Source organism: Cherax quadricarinatus, chromosome 93 (genome assembly GCF_038502225.1).
Source record: "Cherax quadricarinatus isolate ZL_2023a chromosome 93, ASM3850222v1, whole genome shotgun sequence".
Taxonomy (NCBI): domain Eukaryota; kingdom Metazoa; phylum Arthropoda; class Malacostraca; order Decapoda; family Parastacidae; genus Cherax; species Cherax quadricarinatus.
The window spans coordinates 352,826-371,068 of record NC_091384.1 but is presented as its reverse complement, the minus strand read 5'-3'; the positions used below and the strand labels follow the sequence as shown (position 1 = coordinate 371,068).

Here is an 18,243-nt window from a genome sequence, read left to right as displayed (position 1 = left end):
ACCAACTCAAATAATTTAATTACACATGTTAAGTCATCACAAAAAATAAGGACTCGATCATTCACGTTGAATAAAAAGAAGGAAATAATACTGTACTTAACAACTCTTATGTAACAAATAGCAAAAGAGAAAACTAAGACCTTATCTTTGGTTACATGTGAGGTATAACTCGTATGTGGGTCCTCTCATGCCCAGGTAACTAGCCTAGAAAATCTAGGTACGTTTTACTCTATATTTCAAAGAGGCTTCGATTGGCAACTATCAGAAGGTCGCAGATAAGTGGTTCAGAGAACAGACAAGCTGGAAACAAACACACATGCAGTTTAATGTGATCCTTTATTGACAACGTTTTGCCCACACAGTGGGCTTTTTCAAGTCACAAACAGATCTGTTTGTGACTGTCTCAGATCTGTTTGTGACTTGAAAAAGCCCACTGTGTGGGCGAAACGTTGTCAATAAAGGATCACATTAAACTGCACGTGTTTATGTTTCCAGTGTGTCGGTATTTTATACCATTTATTTTCAACAGACAAGCTGATGATCGAGACACCAGTGTGCAACACCCATGTGCAACACCCATGTCCAACACCCGTGCGCAACACCTGTGGAAATGTTTCACCAAGTGGTTTCTTCAGTTCAGACTAAGGAGACACTTTTTGGCAAAACAGTTTCCACGAAGATACCCATGTGCTGCACACGTGTCTCAATTTTCAGGTCACTAAAGCCACAAAAATATAAAGTAAAATAATGCGAGCATCACACAGCAACACTTAATACTCAGGAATGCCGAAGAGGCCCCCCACCCCTACCCCCAAAGTGCCTTCTAGACAAGTATCCAATTTTTATTTGTATATTAATAAAAATACTAAAAACATTTTGCCTGTAAATCAAATGCCTCTTATGGGAATACCAAAAAAAAAAAGTCCACCAGGGTCTAAATCCTAAGACCAGCATATGGCAGCAATTTGCGAGAACATCCTGTCTGCTGAGACCAATAAAATTACGTCCGAATCCAAAAGACGGTGAGGACAACAGCAGGACATTACAGAATGAGCTTTTATTGGATGTTCCACAATGTTAAAGCTCTATACAGCTAAACACTGCACCCAATAAAAGTTAGTCCTGCAAAAGCAACTTTTCATCAAGAATATTTCTCCTACGAGGCATCAAAATTACGGCAAAGATTTGTAAAATGTATGATAAACTAGTCTCCATTCTATTATGCTACCACCTATTTCCTGAGATGGCCCACAAAAAATGCCAACACTGCTTACGACTGAAGGCATTAAGCACATCATTCCATACAAACATTATTAATACTTGTAATATCTCAATCTGGCCCCATACTCTGTGCTCACCAGACAACATTCACCAACTGTGTTCTCACCCATGGAAGACAAGAGCACTGATCAACAGAACTTCCCTACATAAACCTTTGACCAAACTTCTTAAGCACTTAAAGATAATCAATTATGAATACATTTCCATAAAACCTATGCATATATTGAAGAATAAAAGTCACAGTACCATGGCCACAATAATTCACAAATAACCATCTATTAAGCGAGGAAACTGATATTTTGGTCTGTTCTGAACTACTGTCAAATCATTACTCAAAACTTCATCATAAATCTCCTCAAACTAATTGGAAGGTTATCTGTAAACTATACACAGATTGTTGCAGAGCAAGAAATCACTTAGAAATAAAAAAAAGAAAGGGGGGAGGGGCGATAAAAGATATCTGCATATTTTGGTCAGAGAATCCCTTTTCCTAAGCTTAAGTCTCCAACCAAGGTCGAAATACAGATACCATGCATGTTTCATTTCCGCCAGAGTGATTTCTCACTTCTCGTCAGTGTTTACGTCACTGATCCAAGAAGCTGCTGCATTACAGTGACACAGTAAAGCAACATTGAGCATTATTGCCTAATTATCCCTAATTAAAAAAATTTACTGAAGAAGTATGGCTTAATCACACAGTAGGGGAACCAAAACTTGTAATCTCGCCGAATCCTCTTTCCCAGTGATGCGAAAATTGAAACAAAACTCTACACTTATATTCAGGACAGTCATAGTTCTGGCACTACATAGGCAGCATTAAGATATATCCCAAGTTTTGTTGAGTAAAAATTAGTATAAAATGCCAAAGGCACTCTATAAAATTAACATTCAAGGAAAGAGCAGAAGTCTGTACTGTACCATGTTTCATGCTTATACAAGAATGTGATGGAGGGGTTTAACCTTGCCATAAAACCTGTAATGTTTCTTTTAAAAATGGCAACCGACATACTGTATATTAATCACTGAATTATTTGTTCTTTTTCTTAACTCCAGCACAATCTAACTTGTTCTGATTAGATTCGGTTAAATCTTAATCTGAAACTGTCAGTACTTTCCACTCTCAAGATACAACTATTTATATTTAAGTACAAATAGTCAATTAGCTAAAATCCTTGATACTAACTGTACTGAGCTAACAATGTCTGATGCAGTATTACGATCCAAGATGCACTATTATTCATATCCCTATAAGGTATACTATCATACTGAGGGTCAGTGACTAACGTTCCAATTTTTATAGTATGATCGTAGGTTTCACTAGAGTTTCCAACATATTTCTCATCTTTGTGCACTTTGCTTAGGCCATCAGACTGACCTAGTAAAATGCCACCCACCACCAAGTGAACCACCACCACTATAAAGCACAAACCTAGGCAGGCCCCGAAAGCATCCACTCGACTGCAGCCCGGCGGAAGTGCAATCTGAACCGAGTCCAGCTTCATCAGCAGTGGAGATGGCACTGGAGCTGCAGAAGAAGGGGGTCCAGGAGACATCTCTTTGCCGGGGTCACGAGTCTCTGTCTTGCCCTCAGTGGTGTCCACTACTTGGTGGATAGCCGGCTCGGAGTGAGACACCGAGGAGACATGTTCACCCACCAGAGTGGGAACTGCTTGTCCTGGCTCAGTTTCAGTTCCATACATAGTCAAACTCCACTCCAACACCTCAGCTTTACCTGTGAAAAAAACTTCCATTAGCATAACTGTTAATAATACAGAATACAACATACCTGACTTTTCACTGGGGATTGAAAACACTGAAGAATTTTTTCTGATAAACCATATCTATCTTTTTTTTAACAATTAAGCAATGCAACTATTTGACTGCCAATATCAACATGAAAAAACTACCGCAGAAATTAAAAATATTTAACGTTATAGGTAAATGCATTGTAATCAATGTGTATATAATTTTTAAACAAAAACGTTTAAAAAATTGTCACACATGCACTGCTACAATATATGCACAGCTACACATTTGCAAAGACAAGCAATTTTTGCAATGTCAAATAAGTAATCACTGTGTGCACAGAAAGCAATCAGGTTTGACTAGCAAATGGTGCTGACAAGCACAGTAGAGAGCATTTGCAGAGAAAGTCTTTGTTCCGATGACACTTTGCTCGGTGACTAGCTCCCCCCAGTCATGACTCAATGAATCTTGACACACGAACTTAGTCAGAAAAACTACTTACTCTGCACTCTCTTTTTACCATATGCAGCAACCAGAATTAGAGTTGCACCAACAGAGATGAATTTCTAAAATTCATGAATTTGAAGACCCTGATCCATGCTGCCTTACTCTACCATACAGAACAAGGTAACAATGAAAGCCACATTCACATCTCTTGCTTACCACTAGGTGGCACCAGATAAATAATTCAATACAAATAAAGCTTATTAATTTTCATTAATCATAAGATCTTAGTCAAGTGCAATTTACTGGGAACAAAAAGGCACAATGCCATGACTAGAACCATTCACAAATAACCCACATATTGATGAGAGGAGCTCATGACGTCTCCAAGTCGGACCAAAACATCGTCAGAAGCTTCTCTCTCCTATGTGGAGAATATTTACTGGTTTAAATACTGATAAAATATAGCATTCTTTCACTCCTATAAATGCTTATTCTACTACATCTACCACAACAAGAGACCGTACAAGTTCTACATAAATACTACCGTGAAAACGGACAAAATTATAGAATTAAAAATATTACCATGCATTTCAAAATACACATATGCACGCGCAGACATTAAATTGGCTCAAATTCCATTTACATATTCCAAAACAAAATGCAGATAAATAAATAAATAAATTTACAGCCTATGGCAATACTCAATAAAAGGGAAACTCTACGGTCTCCGATTCAGAGTACGACATTGCTATGTATGCCACAAGGGCCACATAAATACTACACTAGGTGAATATACCTCCTAGGTTAATTTTAACACACATTTTTAATGTATTTTGTTTTTTCAACTAAATAAAAAATAAGAGTGCTACCCAAAGTTAGGTTGGTATTTCTCTCTCAAAAGAGAAAATTCTGTATATTGAGAAATTTGAATATCATTAAAGTGCTCAGAATTTTTAACAAATATATTTAATAAAAATAAAAATTAATTTTTAACATTTAATACTGAATAATAATAACCTAGAATAATAATAATCTACATTAATAAAGCTTCCCTAAAACATTTTTATTGGAATTTTTATTATATTAATTCTAATAAGTAATAAATCAAGCCTCCAATATGCTTGTCATTTAAGAAAGTTAATCTTTAAACTTTGCGTATTATGTGATGCAAGAAGCTCTTATAAATAACAACAACATGCATATTATTAAGCATTTTACAAAATAATGTATAAAATAAAAACAGGTTACCGCTACAATAGGAATGTTGGGTAGACGAGGCTAGTTAGTTACCCTTGTGGTAGGAGCTGTCACGGTGGTTTGGTGGGCGTATAGGGTCAGGCAGTGGTTTATAGTTGGGGAATTTGGGTGACTGAGGGGGGATTGAATATAAGGGGTTTCCTGGCTGGTATGGGTGCCATGGTCGAGGTGTCGTGCTGGATGTTGTCGATGTTGTAGGAGTGGTGGGGGGGTTATAGAGATAGGAGATTGGCATAATTCCAAGGTCTCCTATCAAACCCTTTCCACCACGGTCTTTACGCCCCCCTCGTGCCTGCCACTTGTCTGGGTTAGTTCTGGTACCATGAAAGATGAGCTTCCACTCTTCCAGCAGAGTGGCTCCTAGAAGACAGCAGCAACATCAGCAGTGGCAGCAACAGCAGCAGGGTCAGCATAGGCAGCAGGCAAGGAGGGGGCGGTGCACATTAGCTAAACTATTGAGTGAGTCCCACAGCTTGGGATGAATGTCACAATACCATGACTGGATCAATTCAATATCAACCCAGAATTCAAAGATGAAACCTAAGATGGCTCACGAAATCATAATGACGTGATTGCAAACAGACCATACCACGGGTGGGGTTTGAACCTGCGATCAGAGAAGAGTTTTGAGACACACTGATCGCGGGTTCAAACCCCACCCGTGGTATGGTTTATGAAACATTACATGTTTAGGCCTGTCTTAAACAATAGACCAAGCCAGGTTGAAATGTTATTCAAGGTTTCTCTACAAATTTTGGGTTAATAGTGAACCTAAGACTATTTTCTCATTTATCTAAATGATAGTTTACTCTCAATTTTTTTTTTTCTTTGAGCAAACAATCCCATATGAAAGTTTTATAACTAGATTTTAGACAGCCATAATCCAAGTTAAGAATCCCAGTATTACTAAAATAAGCCAAAATATAAATGACTGAAACTACTTACGATAACACTAGATTAAAAAAAATGTATATTAGTGCATTAAATACCAAAGTATTGCAGTGTTCTGATCACCAAGAGCTTCTACTAGTACAAGACGAGAGAAATCCATGCAGAGAAAAACCCAGGCATTATTGAACTTTTCCTAGCACACGGTATCTGTGACAGCTCAAATAACAGTACTCGCACAGAAGAAATATTAAAAGTTTAACTGACATGCAGTCTTCATTTAAAACTTTCATTATTTAATTTCATCTTCGAATTAAAGGTGTCGTACAATACAAACATTACTTCCCACTGAGATAAATCTACACTAACCTCAGGGGAGGAGAATGATTGTTCAACTCCCCCTGTGGTTATTTTCCACCTCTCTCATTTGTGATTATTGCACAAAAGATAAATCTATTATTGCGATTATTGCACAAGAGATAACTACACCTACCACCCGACTTGCAACCGAGTTCGGTTTCGAGAAACCGGTCACAAGTCGAAATGGACTTAAGTCGAACTTTACTACTGAATATCAACATCACATTTTTGTGATAACTTTATTTTATTGTTTTATTTTGGTATTTCATGTTTTACTTTACTTTTTATGCTGTTAGTACTGTATTTTATACTGTAAGGTTTAGGATAAACACTGTGTACAACACAAATAGTTGTGGTCGTAAGTCGGATGGTAGGTGTATTACTGAACAGCAAGATTTATCAATATAAATGGTAAACAGATATGCTCAGTGCAAACATTTGCTTGTAGACTACAGTCTATGGTAAGTGAAGCTTTATCTTGAAAGAGTTCCTGAGTAAAACTAAATTCTATAAATAAAAATTTGTTCTGTACATAGAGTACATTAACCAAAAGGAATTACAAAGCATACCACGGGCGGGATTTGAACCCGCGGTCAGAGAGTCTCTAAACTCCAGACCGTCACATTAGCCACTGGACCAGCTAGCCACAATCGTTTGCAATCGTGTCATTACGATTTTGTGAGTCAAATTACAAAGGCCCAGCACAGCTTTCCTAATAAATGTCAAATCACTTAGGAAGCCCGAGCACAGGCAGGCCCGGCTTCACAGCGCTTCACTTTACAGTGTTTTGCTAATGTAGCGGTTTCAATTATACACATTCTTCGTTTATTCCTACAATAATTTTTTTTTTCAACAAGTCGGCCATCTCCCACCAAAGCAGGGTGACCCAAAAAGGAAATACTTTCATCATTCAACACTTTCACCTCACTCACACACAATCACTGTTTTAACAGAGGAGCTCAGAATACAACAGTTTAGAAGCATATACATATAAAGATACAAAACATATCCCTCCAAACTGCCAATATCCCAAACCCTTCCTTTAGAGTGCAGGCATTTCACTTCCCATTTCCAGGACTCAAGTCCGGCTACATAAAAATAGCCGGTTTCTCTGAATCCCTTCACTAAATATTACCCTGCTCACACTCCAACAGCTCGTCAGGTCCCAAATACCATTCGTCTCCATTCACTCCTATCTAACACACTCGTGCATGCTTGCTGGAAGTCCAAGCCCCTCACCCACAAAACCTCCTTTACCCCCTCCCTCCAAAGTTTTCGAGGATGACCCCTACTCCGCCTTCCTTCCCCTACAGATTTATACGCTCTTCATGTCATTCTATTTTGATCCATTATCTAAATGACCAAACCACCTCAACAACCACTCTTCAGCCCTCTGACTAATACTTTTATTAACTCCACACCTTCTCCTAATTTCCACACTCCGAATTTTCTGCATAATATTTACACCACACATTGCCCTTAGACAGGACATCTCCACTGCCTCCAACTGCCTCCTCTCTGCAGCATTTACAACCCAAGCTTCACACCCATATAAGAGTATTGGTAATACTATACTTACATACATTCCCTTCTTTGCCTCCATAGGTAACATTTTTTGTCTCCATACATACCTCAATGTACCACTCGCCTTTTTTCCTTCATCAGTTCTATGATTAACCTCATCCTTCATAAATCCATCTGCTGACACGTCAACTCCCAAATATCTGAAAACATGCACTTCTTCCATACTACTACTCCCCAATTTGATATCCAATTTTTCTTTATCTAAATCATTTGATACCCTCATCACCTTACTCTTTTCTATGTTCACTTTCAACTTTCTACCTTTACACACACTCCCAAACTCGTCCACTAACCTCTGCAATTTTTCTTTAGAATCTCCCATAAGCACAGTATCATCAGCAAAAAGTAACTGTGTCAATTCCCATTTTGAATTTGATTCCCCATAATTTAATCCCACCCCTCTCCCGAACACCCTAGCACTTACTTCTTTTACAACCCCATCTATAAATACATTAAACAACCATGGTGACATTACACATCCCTGTCTAAGACCTACTTTTACCGGGAAGTAGTCTCCCTCTCTTCTACACACCCTAACCTGAGCCTCACTATCCTCATAAAAACTCTTTACAGCATTTAGTAACTTACCACCTATTCCATATACTTGCAACATCTGCCACATTGCTCCCCTATCCACTATCATAAGCCTTTTCTAAATCCATCAATGCAATAAAAATTTCCCTACCTTTATCTAAATACTGGTGCATTGAGGTGTATGTGGAGACAAAAAACATTATCTATGGAGGTAAAGAAGGGAATGTATGAAAGTATAGTAGTACCAACACACTTATATGAGTGTGAAGCTTGGGTTGTGTATGCAGCAGCGAGGAAGCAGTGGAGATGTCCTGTCTAAGGGCAATGTGTGGTGTAAATATTATGCAGAAAATTCGGAGTGTGGAAATTAGGAGAAGGTGTGGAGATAATAAAAGTATTAGTCAGAGGGCTGAAGAGGGGTTGTTGAGGTGGTTTGGTCATTTAGAGAAAATGGATCACAGTAGAATGACATGGAGAGCATTTAAATCTGTAGGGGAAGGAAGGTGGGGTAGGGGTCGTCCTCGAAAAGGTTGGAAAGAAGGGGCAAGGGAGGTTTTGTGGGCTAGGGGCTTGGACTTTCAGCAAGCGTGCATGAGCGTGTTAGATACGAGTGAATGGAGACGAATGGTATTTGGGACCTGACGATCTGTTGGAGTGTGAGCAGGGTAATATTTAGTGAAGGGATTCAGAGAAACTGGTTATTTTTATATAGCCAGACTTGAGTCCTGGAAATGGGAAGTACAATGCCTGCACTCTAAAGGAGGGGTTTTGGGATATTAGCAGTTTGGAGGGATATGTTGTGTATCTTTATAGTATATGCTTCTAAACTGTTGTGTTCTGAGCACCTCTGCAAAAACAGTGATTATGTGTGAGTGAGGTGAAAGTGTTGAATGATGATGAAAGTATTTTCTTTTTGGGGATTTTCTTTCTTTTTTGGGTCACCCTGCCTCGGTGGGAGATGGCAGAATTGTAAAAAAAAAAAAAAAAAAAAAAAAAATTATATTCGATTTATGATATTTTCAACTTACAATGGGTTCAGCAGAACATAATCCCATTACAAGTCGAGGAGTGCCTGTACATGAGGCAATAGCAAAACACTAGCGTAAATGAATACAAACACTAAATACCAGCCAATCGCAAATTAGTTAAGGAGGATAACCCGAACTCCTTTTCCCAATTTACCCATACCAAGACAATTCTGTTAAACGTGCATAAAAACACCATTAATCGCCATTACTCTGCCTTACAAGAGTTTATAAACAACTCTCAACCTTTTCAAAGTGCAGCACAGGAAATTCATTATACCATACAAACTTTATATAACTGAGTGTACACATGCTATATGGTGCATGTCTAGATTATACAAAAATTTAAATTTAAACTTTGCAATAGCAAATGTGAGGCTTTATAATCAATAACAATACATCTCTTCTTCTGAAAGGTGCTCAAAAAATTTCACTGCGACAAGTTTTAACAAATTTATCAACTTCAAATGCAGAAGAAATATGCCCACGATCTTAAGGTTTTACGAAATGCATTCAGGATTTAGGCAACATTCTTACTCTTATAAATTCACAACCTTACTTGCACATAATTTTTCCTTTGGAAATTTGTACAGGAGTTTATCTCGACTCATTACTACACGATCTTTAATCAGCAGTGAGACAAAATCTGTAAGATATGATTTTGAATTATTCTCTGTTGACATTAGACTGCTTGACCTTGGCTGTCTATGACAGTTCTACCACATGGAATATTAAGGTATTGCCCTTACCTTGGTGGGAGATGGTTGCTTAAAAAAATGCAAAATGGTATTGGGAGTGCTAAACCTGTAGGGTCATACAGCAGTCAGGGGATTATCTTTGATATACCTCGACGAGTTCCGAGTTTTTTTCTATCTTCAGAGTCCGAACTTGGGCCAGAGGCTCATCTGGTGCATAAGAGGCAATCAGGTTCGATCCAAAGGAGAGGATGGGTACAATTCCTTGGATCACGAGCACCTCGCTGGCATCAAGGCACTTCTGCTAAAATGCCACTTAATCAAAAAATTCACTTCCTCCACCTCGTCAACAACAACATACAGCATTACCAAAGGTTCTGGAGAAATTAACTTTGCCTAAAGTAACTCTCAGCCACTGTCTTACTCAGCATCTTTGCCACACACAGTATGCTGCACTGCAATGTTTATGTAACTGAATTTATCAATTATTGTGTAGCCAACTCATTACTATTGTTACTGAATCTGGCATTCTTGAAGGTGGTGGCAGCAGTGGCAAAGATGGAGGCAGCAGCAGTAAGGGGTTGGCAGCAAAGATAGTGGCAGCAGCAAAGGTGTTGCTGACGGTGATGACAGACAGTGACAACAGAGACGGCAGCGACAGCTGGGATGACAGATGGCAGAGAGCAAAGACGGCAGACAGCAGAGAAGGCAGAGATGGCAATGGCAAAGAAGGGGCACTACAAAAAATAAAAAGGCACAATACCATGTCTGGAACAAAAGACAAATAGCCTGCACATAGGAGAATGAAACTTACGACTAACCAACAGTCCAAGTCAGACCCATACATCATCACAAGTTTCATTCTCCTGTGCGTGGGTTTTTTATACTGTACAAGGGTTACTACCTTTACTTCCTCCAAGGCATTACTTCCATGGACAGTGAAGGCCAACCAGTCAACTACATACTACACATCTTTATGCAACTTTCAACTTTCATCGTCCACTAACACACACTTTATGTAGGGCATATTTATGTATACCACAGCACAACATATCCATTATTACAATACTCCTACACATTTTTATAATCGTCTAATTTTTTTTTTTTTTTTTGACAAGAACCTGGACTTTTGTTTGCTTAGGAAAAACAGACAAATGCAATATAATGCCATCCTTTACTGTGTTTTGTCCACACAATGGGCTTAATCAAGTCAAAAACAGATCTGTTTGATTTGATAAAGTCCAGTGTGTGGACAAAACATAGGCAACAGACTGGCATTATACTGCGTTTATGTATCTTTCCATTGTGTTGTTTTATACCACTGATCTTCACTGGTTAGGAAAAGTTAGCAATGCACAGAAGTTACATTCTAGTTGTAATTCCCGAGTATATTAGCAGTGTTAGAGAAGATAATAGCAATATGGAGAAGGAAGAGGAAGATATGCAAGTTACAGGGTTAAGGCACTGCAACGTTGTACAGTGGACCCTCACCTAACGATATTAATTGGTACCCGAGAACGAATATCGTTAGGCAAGTTTTTTAGCATTAGCCGAGGCAAAATGTTTACGTTAAAATGTATCGTTAGGCGAATTTAACGTTATGCAATGCGTTCGTTAGGCGAGGGTCCACTGTACTAGAACAATCGATTCTTTTCATGATTTTACTCACCAGCAGTGAAGAAATGGCCATTGTTATGGATTTCCAGTTTCCACTTGCCAAGAGGACGCTCGCCCCACATATGAACAGTCAAGAATGGCCAAGACTGTCAAGAAATAAGATTATTTTCTTATAAAAACAGCAACACTTTGAAGACAGGATCTTTTTTTTTTTTGACATGGGGGCATCGACCCCCAGAACACCCTGAAAGGTATACTCCAGTTATACTGGCCGTCTTCCACCGCGACAGGGTGACCCAAAAAAGAAACGCTTACATCATTCGCACTATCACCATCTTGCCACAGGCACACAAATATGACAGTTTAGATGTCCCTCCAACAGCAAATATCCCAAACCCTTCCTTTAGAGTGTAGGAATTGTAATGCTATATTAACTGGAGTTTACCTGGAGAGAGTTCCGGGGGTCAACGCCCCCGCGGCCCGGTCTGTGACCAGGCCTCCTGGTGGATCAGAACCTGATCAACTTGTTACTATTGTACAATGAATTTATATTTAATGACAAAAGAAAGAGCATATTCTTACTTTTATTACAAGGCACATATACATAAAGAAATTTTTACACCTGTGTTATGAAGTGGTTCCTAAAAATTCTAGGAATCACATTTCTAAAGTAAAAAGAGAAACTTTCATTTTTCTTTTTGAGCTGCCCTGCCTCGGTGGTCACCCTGCCTCGGTGGTCACCCTGCCTCGGTAGTCACCCTGCCTCGGTGGTCACCCTGCCTTGGTGGTCACCCTGCCTCGGTGGTCACCCTGCCTCGGTGGTCACCCTGCCTCGGTGGTCACCCTGCCTCGGTGGTCACCCTGCCTCGGTGGGATACAATCAGTTTGTTGAAAGAAGATGAATGCTCCCATCAATCCTGATTTTTTTTATTAAACGATAAACATAAAACATTCTAGGTAGTAGGTTGGTAGACAACCACCACCCAGGGAGGTACTACCATCCTGCCAAGTGAGTGTAAAATGGAAACCTATAATTGTTTTACATGATGGTAGGATTGCTGGTGTCTTTTGTCTGTCTCATAAACATGCAAGATTTCAGGTACGTCTTGCTACTTCTACTTACACACTACACATACATATACAAGCATATATATACACACACTCCTGTGGGTTTTCTTCTAGTTTCTTTCTAGTTCTTGTTCTTGTTTATTTCCTCTTATCTCCATGGGGAAGTGGAAAAGAATTCTTCCTCCGTAAGCCATGCGTGTTGTAAGAGGCGACTAAAATGCCAGGAGCAAGGGGCTAGTAACCCCTTCTCCTGTATATATTATTAAATTTAAAAGGAAAAACTTTCGTTTTTCCTTTTGGGCCACGCCACCTCAGTGGGATATGGCTGATGCGTTGAAAGAAAGAAGTGTAAACGTGAACAACTGAAAATAAAATACAATGTTAGTTTTTGGGAGGATTTAGAAATCTGGATAATATTTTTAAAACTAAAAAAATTCTACACAATAAATAGTGGTGGGAAAATAGAACGAGACTGGGAACTTACATGAAAGCCAGAGCGAGAGTTATCATGAGGTCGTTGAGCAAGCAAAGTGGATTTTGTGCCAGCTGGAGACGCCAAATAAATTTCAATATCACCTCGACGATCAGCTGTTAATGAGACCTGCAAAGATTATCGACTTTCATATAGTATATTTAAAAAAATACTTCAGCTTCCATGAAATTCTGAACTAGTGACATACCATGCATAATGTGACTTTTTTAAAGTTACCTTAGCTTGCACATGCTCCAGAAAGTTGACTTTTGGACAATCTGTGACATCGAGCTCCAACGTGACAAAGCTCTTCTGGGGGATTAATCTGTAGACAAATAACTTGTTAATCTTTAGAAAAATACCAAGGACAAAGAATCTACCACATATCAGTAACAATTTACTATCTGCAGTCAGGAGAGGATGAACTTGCATTGAACTTTCATATTTAGGTTACTATAGTTCTAGTATAATAAATAGGATGTTCTATAAGAAATTTGCACATATTTGCTCAAGAGGAACAGGTTTTAATAACATTACTACATATTAATACAGTATATTAAAATTCTTACTATTACCGACCATAAGTCTGAGGTACAACATAAGAGTACAGTGGAGCCCCGCTTAACGATCACCTCCGAATGCGACCAATTATGTAAGTGTATTTATGTAAGTGCGTTTGTACATGTATGTTTGGGGATCTGAAATGGACTAATCTACTTCACAATATTCTTTATGGGAACAAATTCGGTCAGTACTGGCACCTGAACATACTTCTGGAGTGAAAAAATATCGTTAACTGGGGGTCCACTGTATATTAAAATTCTTACTATTACCAACCATAAGTCTGACGTACAACATAAGAGTATATTTATACTCCCAAAATTCAGACTTCTACATATCCCAAAATCAGATTTCTTTAGCCCCTATTAGTTACAGGAATCTGTAACAAGCAACATCAATGTGTGATGCACTGATGTGAAGGATTAATTTCTCTCAGTCTGCAATGAATAATAATATCTATTTCTACAATGACATACTACTATATAGAAAGCCGCTTGTTATGCAGAGTATTTCACGTAAATTAGGTCAGTTTTGTCCCAGGATGCGACCCACACCAGTCCACTAACACCCAGGTACCCATTTTACTGATGGGGAACAGACATCCAGCGTAAAGAAACATGGCAAATGTTTCTACCCTAGCCGGGAATCAAACCCGGACCCTCACTGTGTGAAGTGAGAGCTTTAGCCACCAGGCCACAGAGCATAGTTCAGTGAGGGTTTGGTGCAAGTATGAGCATTCTTCATTAGAAATTCATGAGTGCAGATGAGATAAGCTCTTAAGCGACCCAGTGTCTTGATTTGAGCAGAAGTGTGCAAAACCATTTTGATTTGTAGGCTTTCAGTAGGCATGGAATATTACAGCATTGCCTACTTTAATGGTCCAAGCTGGAACAAAATATCATTATGAGATTCTTTCTCCATGTGGGTTATCTGTGTGTTGTTCCAGTCACAGTATTGCAACTTTTTATTCCTTTTGGATGAGGATGTCAAAGAATAGTAATCTGTCATTGATCTTCTCTTGAAGTGTGAGCTGGATTCCTACTTCTAAGTCATTTAGTCTTCTCTGCATCAAAACATTTGAGTGTGATTACCAAGACATTATCCACATGTTGCACCCACATATTGCTGGGGATAATGTTTGCTTTTTGAAGCAAGTCTTCTGCAACAATGATGTATGCTATGAATTGCCTGTGCGACTTCTGTAGCCTCGATATTTTTGAGATAGTTTTTCTGTGAGGAAGGATTGCTGTAGAATGTTCTAACATTATCTGCTGCTCTCCTTCCCTTCCTCCGAGCTCACTCTTGATTAAAACTCACATAAGTGAGGCTGTTTGGCAGATAAGAAACGAGTGAAATATTTGTATGGTTTAAGTCAAGGATACAGCTTTGCTCAGGGAATAAATTCCTTATTTATTTGGCCTTTTATTTTTTTGGCACTTCCTCACTATCTCCTTTTTACTGCATGCACTTCAAAGTATTTTGACAAAACCCAAAGCCATTTTTTTTATTTCAATTACAAGGTTTCATGTAATCCTTCATGGTAATGACTACCTTCTGAGGTTTATACCAAGATTCCTAATGGTTTAGAAAGACACGTAAGCAAACACTGACATATTTATTAGAAAACATTTGGGTCCTGGGACCTTGATCAAGGTCCCAGGACCCAAACGTTTTCTAATAAATATATCATAGTGTTTGCTTACGTGTCTTTCTAAACCAACTTGTCGGTATTTATTACCAAGGTTTATACCAAGATTCCTAATACCTGCAACAAGGATTTTCAGTGAGATTTTACATAAATAAATAAATAAAATAATAATGAATAAAGCAAAACTATTGTATCCCATGAGAATACAGTACTGTATCTAATAAAAAAAATTAGTACAGTGGTACCCCAAGTTTCAAACTGTTCCCAACTCGACCAATTATGCAAGTGTATTATTGTAAGTGCTTTTGTAAGCGTGTTTTTAGGGGTCTGGAATGGACTAATCTAATTTACATTATTCCTTATGGGAACAAATTTGTTCGGTAATGGCACTCGAACAGCCTTCTGGAACGAAGAAAGTTCGAAACTCGGGGTACCACTGTATCTCCATTTATTAATATTAAATCCTATGTATCTCTATACTGTAGTATTTCTAACTCACTTTTCAACATGTGGAGCATTAACCTCGCACTTCTGTTGTGGAGGAACGCTGGTCCAGTTTCGTGCCAACACTACCATGCCATACGAATCCATGAGACCATAACCAAATCTGTCGATAACCCAAGGCTTATTGTATGAAGCAGATGCAATTATAAAACGCCAATTCATTAACCACATTTTTGATGCCTTATTCACCTGCTCATCTTCCAGTCTTACAGCATATGGTAGACAGAATCTCCACCATTAACTCTTAAACTGTCTGAATGTAGATCTTCATTCACTCGTGTAGCGCTCCGAACATAGATCTGCGTTTTATTTTACACTTGAAGGCATGTAAAATAAAACGTAGATCTACATTCGGAGCGCTACGCGAGTGAACGTAGAGCTACGTTTGGACAATTTAAGGGTTAAAGAATTGTCCTAAATACTTCAGAATTTTTTTTTTTTTTTTTTTTTTTTTTTTTTTAGCACTTAACTCTTTCCTACCGAGGCAGGGTAACCTAAAACGAAAAACAAAAGTTTCTCTTTTGTAAATTTAGTAATGTTTTTTTTATTATTTTTATTAACACACTGGCCGATTCCCACCAAGGCAGGGTGGCCCGAAAAAGAAAAACTTTCACCATCATTCACTCCATCACTGTCTTGCCAGAAGGGTGCTTTACACTACAGTCTTTAAACTGCAACATTAACACCCCTCCTTCAGAGTGCAGGCACTGTACTTCCCATCTCCAGGACTCTAGTCCAGCCTGTCGGTTTCCCTGAACCCCTTCATAAATGTTACTTTGCTCACACTCCAACAGCACGTCTAGTATTAAAAACCACTTGTCTCCATTCACTCCTATCAAACACGCTCACCCATGCCTGCTGGAAGTCCAAGCCCTTCGCACACAAAGCCTCCTTTACCCCCTCCCTCCAACCTTTCCTAGGCCGACCCCTACCCCGCCTTCCTTCCGCTACAGACTGATACACTCTTGAAGTCATTCTGTTTCACTCCATTCTCTCTACATGTCCAAACCACCTCAACAACCCTTCCTCAACCCTCTGGACAACAGTTTTGGCAATCTCGCACCTCCTCCTAATTTCCAAACGATGAATTCTCTGCATTATATTCACACCACACATTGCTCTCAGACATGACATTTCCACTGCCTCCAGCCTTCTCCTCGCTGCAACATTCATCACCCATTCTTCACACCCACATAAGAGCGTTGGTAAAACTACTCTCTCATACATTCCCCCTCTTTGCCTCCAAGGACAAAGTTCTTTGTCTCCATAGACTCCTAAGTGCACCACTCACCCTTTTCCCCTCATCAATTCTATGATTCACCTTATCTTTCATAGATCCATCCACTGACACGTCCACTCTCAAATATCTGAATACATTCACCTCCTCCATACTCTCTCCCTCCAATCTGATATCCAATCTTTCATCACCTAATCTTTTTGTTATCCTCATAACCTTACTCTTTCCTGTATTCACTTTTAATTTTCTTCTTTTGCATACCCTACCAAATTCATCCACCAACCTCTGCAACTTCTCTTCAGAATCTCCCAAGAGCACAGTGTCATCAGCAAAGAGCAACTGTGACAACTCCCACTTTATGTGTGATTCTTTATCTTTTAACTCCACGCCTCTTGCCAAAACCCTCGCATTTACTTCTCTTACAACCCCATCTATAAATATATTAAACAACCACGGTGACATCACACATCCTTGCCTAAGGCCTACTTTTACTGGGAAATAATCTCCCTCTTTCCTACATATTCTAACTTGAGCCTCGCTATCCTCGTAAAAACTCTTCACTGCTTTCAGTAACCTACCTCCTACACCATACACCTGCAACATCTGCCACATTGCCCCCCTATCCACCCTGTCATACGCCTTTTCCAAATCCATAAATGCCACAAAGACCTCTTTAGCCTTATCTAAATACTGTTCACTTATGTGTTTCACTGTAAACACCTGTCCCACACACCCCCTACCTTTCCTAAAGCCTCCTTGTTCATCTGCTATCCTATTCTCCGTCTTACTCTTAATTCTTTCAATAATAACTCTACCATACACTTTACCAGGTATACTCAACAGACTTATCCCCTGTATACAGGAGAAAGTGTTACTAGCCCCCTAGCATTTTACTTGCCTCTTATGACACGACTTACAGAGGAAGCATCCGTCTCTGCTTTCCCATAGATTTCACAGACAAATTATGAAATTATACAAAGCAATGACATTTATATTTATTTACTAATAATTTTTTTTTTCTTGTTACTATTTGCAATATGGCAATTATACTGTATCTCGGAAGTGGTTTGTACGATTTATTTAATTTCAAGCAATGATTTACAAGAGTTATGAAGATCATGAACAATATACCATTCACTCATTTATCCATACCTCACCTATGCTATTTGTGCTTGGGGATCAACTGCAGCAACACACCTAAAGCCAATAATAACCCAACAAAAAGCTGCAGTAAGAATAATCACTAAATCCCATCCCTGGCAACACCCCCCCCTCCCCCCACTCTTCATAGATCTAAACTTACTCCCTGTTCAGAACAT

General features: G+C 38.9%; 1 protein-coding gene across 5 annotated transcripts in view; it reads right to left on the bottom strand.

Annotated features, from left to right (window-relative positions):
• The window catches only part of LOC128705293 (furin-like protease 1), a 56,667-nt gene that overhangs the window by 26,552 nt on the left and 11,872 nt on the right, over positions 1-18,243 (bottom strand). For 3 of the 5 annotated variants that reach the window (XM_070104532.1, XM_070104533.1, XM_070104535.1), the window contains exons 8-13: positions 15,683-15,790; positions 13,212-13,299; positions 12,987-13,103; positions 11,487-11,580; positions 4,765-5,091; positions 2,711-3,013 (exon numbers count right to left, since the gene is read on the bottom strand). In XM_070104532.1, the coding sequence (XP_069960633.1) occupies positions 2,711-3,013; positions 4,765-5,091; positions 11,487-11,580; positions 12,987-13,103; positions 13,212-13,299; positions 15,683-15,790 (1,037 nt within the window). The remainder of the gene's footprint in view (positions 1-2,710; positions 3,014-4,764; positions 5,092-11,486; positions 11,581-12,986; positions 13,104-13,211; positions 13,300-15,682; positions 15,791-18,243) is intronic. The other 2 variants (XM_070104536.1, XM_070104537.1) reach the window with 1 other exon arrangement.